This window comes from Pteropus alecto, unplaced genomic scaffold, assembly GCF_000325575.1.
Source record: "Pteropus alecto unplaced genomic scaffold, ASM32557v1 scaffold48, whole genome shotgun sequence".
NCBI lineage: Eukaryota > Metazoa > Chordata > Mammalia > Chiroptera > Pteropodidae > Pteropus > Pteropus alecto.
In genome coordinates, this window is record NW_006442110.1 from 936,995 (window position 1) to 943,045 (window position 6,051).

Below are 6,051 nucleotides of genomic sequence, written 5' to 3' on the forward strand. Positions count from 1 at the left end.
CGTAACTGTTGGGAGAGAGTCATGACAGTCATGAAAACAAAAGATTTTACTCGGATGCTTCCCTGCCTTTGTTATTTATAGACATCTGGTACAAATTTTATAGAACTCTCCAAAATTTTGAACTTACGGATTTCCTTTATGAAACATAAACTTCATGTTGATCCTTTCTGAAACCTCCTAGGTTCCCTCCCGTTCAGGTTAGGACACTTTTTCACCATTAAGAAATAGGGAAAACCTTATAAACTCCGGAAAATTAGCATGGGAAATGATACCTAATCCATGCTCTGGACCTTAGTAGGTTATGTCTTACTTTGTTTCGTCAAAATCTGTGAAGTCGAATTAATAAGACACACGTATAACAACATACAGTTTGGCTTATTTGTTAGAGAATTTGATAGTTTAGTGGATTAAAGCATTCCATTAGAGAAAGGTCTTCTGCTTTCCAAAGATCGGGTTCCTGTTATTGATGAGTATGAAGTTAACCAGTGTCCTCAAAACGTGATTTTTGGTTTCTCAAATATTTTTCTAAAATCTCCTCTAGTTACATTATTGTCTAATACTTAGTATTGTGTTTTCAAAATGCCTATAACAAGGTCATAATGAAACTGCATCATGAAAACGGATTTGTATGACTTGCATTGCTGAACGTTTCGGGAAGTTAACGCAGCTGAATTTTTAATTTTTCCCTCAGATGACTCACAGCGTAAGCAGTATGAAGAATGGCTCCAGGAGACCCAGCAGCTCCTTCAGATGCAGCAGAAATACCTCGAGGAGCAGATTGGCGCGCACAGGAAATCTAAGAAGGCCCTGTCGGCCAAGCAGCGCACTGCCAAGAAGGCCGGCCGGGAGTTCCCCGAGGAGGACGCGGAGCAGCTCAAGCACGTGACGGAACAGCAGAGCATGGTGCAGAAGCAGCTGGAGCAGGTGAGGACTGGTGTGGGTGGGCGTGGTGGTCAGGGCATTGCTCAGCAGTGATGCAGCACTCAGATTAGTGTTAAAGGGCACCCGGAAGTACACGTCCACGAGTGACAGCTCCGAGACCTCCAAACCTGCAGAAATACCAGCCCCAACCCCCGCCCTCGGGTAACAGTGTGAGACGAGTCTCACCCTCCTGACTTTGATGAGCGCCTTCCTCGGGCATGAAGCCTGGGGCGACGGGGTACACTCAGGCCCTTCCTGCCCCAGTGGTCACTGCAGGCGGGGACAGAGCCCTCGGGGAGCGCCAGGGTCCGGGGGGAATGGGACCCGAGCAGTGTTTGCTCCCTTGGAGTTGGCCTTTCCTTGGCCGTCAGAGAGACTGGAGAGAACGGATTGAAAAACTACCAGCACTGCCGGGGTCAGCGTGCTAGCATCTGCGTACCCAAGGATGCAGTGATACTGAAGGATACCCTGCATCCGGCACCATCCCTCTGGGTCCCTGAGAAGGTGGCGCCCTCAGGACCCAGCTGCATCCTTGCTGAGATGGGATCCCGCACTTTGCTGAGTGGTGCACGGAGGGCTTTGGAATGAACTGATGAGTCTGTCAGGACCCGACTGGGAGCCAGTCTCAGTATCCTCCGGCACTGCGTGCATTTCAGAAACCACCATTCGAGTCTGTCGGCTCGTGAGTTCACAGAGCGCTGTTCCCCGGTCTAGTCTTGAACCTGCAGAGAGGGCGTGGTGCACGTCCTCGCCCTTTACCTGAACCTGGTTGTGCCTTTCTGTACATTCCAGAAATGGAGTCTTCACATGTTTGAGTCGCACAGTTGTTCTAACCTTGTGTGTCACTGTGACTTCAAGGTGTCACAGTGAGCTGGTTTCCTGTGTGGCCTCTTTGTTTTATCTTTTTGATGAGCAGTTTAAATGATTTGATTTTCACAGTAAGATTTTTAAGAAAATGTACTTTAAATTTGTGTTATTTCATATGTAAAGAAGTTTCACAGATGACCTTAGAAAAATCCTGTTGTTAAAAAGGTTTGTAATCTTTAGTTAATGTTTTGTCCATCCAGGTTTTTGTGGCTTTTGCCATTGCCTAAGCAAAACACTTACTGCCTTCCCGATAACGAGCCCCGGCCGTGACCCTCAGCTGGTGCCTGGTTTGCTATCTGTGCTACATAAGTGAGACTCTCGTTTATTGTTCCAGATTCGTAAGCAGCAGAAGGAGCACGCGGAGCTGATCGAAGATTACCGCATCAAGCAGCAGCAGTGCGCGCTGGCCCCGCCCACCGTCATGCCCGGGGTCCAGCCCCCGCCAGCCCTGGTTCCGGGGGCCGCCCCGCCGGCCATGGGCCAACCCGGCTTCCCCATGGTGCCACAGCAGCTGCAGCCGCACACAGCAGTCATTTCTGGCCACTCCAGCCCCGCACGCATGCCCGGCCTGCCCAGATGGCAGCCCCCCGGCGCCCCCGCTCACCTCCCTCTCAACCCGAGGATTCAGCCTCCAGGTGCCCAGTTACCGATGAAGCCTTGCACGCCAGCCCCGGGCACCGTGCCGAGCGCAAACCCGCAGGGCGGGGCGCCCCCGCGGGTGGAATTCGATGACAACAACCCCTTCAGCGAAGGTTTCCAGGAACGGGAGCGGAAGGAACGTCTACGAGAGCAGCAGGAACGGCAACGAATCCAGCTCATGCAGGAGGTGGATAGACAGAGGGCTCTGCAGCAGAGGCTGGAGCTGGAGCAGCACGGCCTGATGGGCTCGGAGCCCGGCAGTCGGACGTCCATGGCCCAGACCCCGTTCTACGGCCCCGACCTGCCTTGTGACTTCATGCAGGCCCCGAGGCCCGTCCAGCAGTCCCCACAGCGGCAGCAGCCGCTGGGGCAGGGTGTGCAGCAGCCAGGTGTGCCACAGGGGCCCATGAGTTCACCACCCACCCAGCCGTTCATGCAGGCCGGGGAGCGAAGGCCAGGAGGGGCCCCCTCCTTTGTGCCCGACTCACCGTCGGTTCCCGGCTCGAGCCCAAACTTCCATTCTGCTAAGCAGGCGCATGGGGGTCTTCCCGGGGCCAGCTTCCAGCAGTCCCCGGCGAGGCCCCCTTTCACACCCGCCTTGCCTGCGGCACCTCCAGGAGCCAGCAGCAGTCTCCCGTGTGGCCAGGACCCGGCCGTCACCCACGCGCAGAGTTATTCCGGGCCCACCCAGTCTCTCATCCAGCTGTATTCCGATATAATCCCAGAGGAAAAGGGGAAGAAGAAAAGAACAAGGAAGAAGAAGAAAGACGATGACGTGGAGTCCACCAAGGCCCCGTCCACTCCCCATTCGGACATCACCGCCCCGCCGACCCCGAGCGTCTCAGAGGCCACCTCCACCCCCACAGGCCTCACGCCCGGCGAGCTTCCCCCGCAGGCGGAACCCGACTCAGTGGACCCGGCCGGGCCCTCGGCCACCGGTGCAGCAGCGGGCCTGCCGGGCCCAGAGTTAGAACGCCCACCGCCCGGCAGCGACCTGTCCCAGGGCACTCCTGACCCGCAGACCCAGACTGGAGACACAGAGCTGGGGTCGGCCGAGACGGAGCAGCGCCCGGGCCCAGACGGGCTGGTGGCAGAGGAGCCCGCTGGGGAGCAGGCAGCCGAGAAGGCGGGGGCCGGTCCCGCCTCTGCGGGGCACACGCCCCCACGGGCTGCCGGGCCCCCCGCCAAGGGTGATGCAGGCAACGAGCTGCTGAAGCACCTGCTGAAGAGCAAGAAGGCGGCCGCCCTCCTGAACCAGAGGCCGGAGGGCGCTCCCTGCGCAGGTGACCGCACGGGGGACGGCAAACCCGCAGAGAGGCAGGGCCCCGCTGACCAACCGGTGAGTGGCTTGGTCCCTTTTGTTCTAAGTTATGCAACCTCGGGTTTGGTTTTGTGTTTTCGTGGGCTGGAAGAGCTTCCTTGCGAACAGCCCTCACGGGACTCCAGCCCTGCGTCTCGGCTTCCCTGACGAGTCTCCAGGGCCTGGCCCCTTCGGGTCTCTCGGGAGCGGCAGTGCCCTTCCCAGACCGTGCGTGAGGGTCAGCGAGCGGCACCTCGTGTCGCTTCGTAACTCCATGTTCCGGTTAAATGGTGCAGAGCGGCGTACGCAGTGGTCCCGATGTGCAGGTTTCAGACGGCTCACTCAGCTGTCTCTGCAAGTGCTGGATCCCTCCCTTTCTCCTGTCTGACCGTGCCCTGGAGATTGAGCGTTGACCAGTTAGATTGATGTAATTTTTGTACGTTTTAGCGGTGATGCTTTCGCAGTCATTTTTGTCACCAGCACATAGGCCCAGCCTCTGCCCACTCTGTCCACTGCGTCCTTTTCCTGGGAGCGAAGCCGTGCCGTCAGCTCCGAGCGTCTGGTCCACGCTGCGCAGGAGCCGGACGCTGCTGCTGCTGCCTGCTCTGCTCGCGCTCCCTTCTTTCGTGCGTCCAGCCAGTGTCTTTTTATCTTTCAAAGACTAAGTTCTGGGATCGTTTTCTCTGGGCGCCTTCCCTAGCTCAGCCCGTCTCGATATGTGGGGGCGCCCGCGCGCTCACACAGCGGCGTCTGGTTCTCTCCCCGTCAACGGCCCCTCGAGAGTGCGACTGCCCCCCGGCTCCTGCCCAGTGCCCAGCAGTGTGTGGCACAGTTAGGGTTCGGTGAGTGGAATCGAAGTTAAGTCCTAATGTTGACGATTATGTGCAAAAAAAAAAAAAAAAAAATAGGGTATCGTGGTAGAAGAAGGGATGGAATCAGTGGCATGTGCGTGAATGGACTGTCACAGGTCCTCGCGTCCGTCTGGGGACTGTCACAGGTCCTCGCGTCCGGTGTGCGGGACTGTCACACAGGTCCTTGCGTCCGTCTGGAGACTGTCACAGGTCCTTGCGTCCGTCTGGGGACTGTCACAGGTCCTTGCGTCCTTCTGGGAGGGTGGCAGGGTAGGGACTCTCTTACCAAGGGTAACGACTCTGTCCCACATTCCAGGCACCCTGCTGCACTGAGCACCTGCCCTCAGATGTCATTTAAATTATGTGGCGGGACAGTTACTATCCCCATTTTACAAATGACAGATCGGCTCACTTTCTGGTCACACTTAGGCAGAACTGCCGTGGCCGTGGTTGGGTCGTCCCAGTCTCCCACGCCGGGTCCGTCTGTTCTCTCCTCCGTAACTCGCGGTGCGGGGAACAGCACCCTCCCGGTTCCAGAGCCCCCTTGGAAACCGAGGGGTCGCACCACTTGCTCGCGTACGTCCGTGTTCCGTTGCTGAGCGGCAGTGCGGCCGGGGCAGGCCGGCCCTCGGGTGCTGCGTGTCCTCATCTGTAGAGCAGCGTCGGTAACGGTCCCCATCACGTCGCGCTGCCACGGGGCTTCAAGGGGTTCATTAAAGCACACACTGTGCTTGTAATACTCCATAAAAGGTGCCTGCCTTTGACCTACTAACGTCACGTAGGAATCTGGCACAAGGAACGTGAAACTCTCGTATATGCCAAGATGTAGCTGAGTGAATCGCTAACCCTGTCTCCACCAATACAGAGAAAACGAGAGCGAGAGCACGACCTCAAACTACTGCAGTAGTTACTAAATTATTACTGCTGCACATCTCGATTCGAAGGGTAGACGTCCTCGCAGCCGCATGCGAGTTTAGAAAGCAGCCACCGAAACAGAAGGAAGTGAAGTACGATCGTGTTTTTAAGAAACATATTTAGATACAGATAAAAGATCAGAAACGGATACATTAAAACGGTAACTTTTTAAAATCTCAGGTAGACCGCCCTTTTGATGATTTTTAATCTTTTATGCTTCCCTAAAATTAAAAATATTCTTTGAAATGCAGTATATCTGCTTTTTTAGAGTAGTTGTTGGGATTAGAGCAGGTGTCCGCAGCCCTGGGGTTGTAGACCGGTACTGTCCATGGCCTGTTAGGGACCGGGCCGCACAGCAGGAGGTGAGCAGCGAGTGAGCGAGCGGAGTTTCACCTGTATCTGCAGCTGCTCCCCAGCGCCAGCATCACCGCCTCAGCTCCGCCTCAGATCGTCAAGCGTTAGATTGTCATGGGAGCACCGGTCCCTGTGCCACAAAGGTGGGGACTGTGGATTAGAACATCTGTAAAGCACTCAGCAGCGCCTGACACGCCGCCCCCC

At 56.3% G+C, this 6,051-nt stretch overlaps 1 protein-coding gene across 1 annotated transcript in view; it reads left to right on the forward strand.

Moving 5' to 3' along the window:
* Positions 1 to 6,051, forward strand: part of KMT2C (lysine methyltransferase 2C) — a 205,659-nt gene that overhangs the window by 176,520 nt on the left and 23,088 nt on the right. Inside the window, exons 42-43 of the mRNA XM_025039018.1 lie at positions 692 to 924; positions 2,123 to 3,766. Coding sequence (XP_024894786.1) covers positions 692 to 924; positions 2,123 to 3,766 — 1,877 coding nt within the window. The remainder of the gene's footprint in view (positions 1 to 691; positions 925 to 2,122; positions 3,767 to 6,051) is intronic.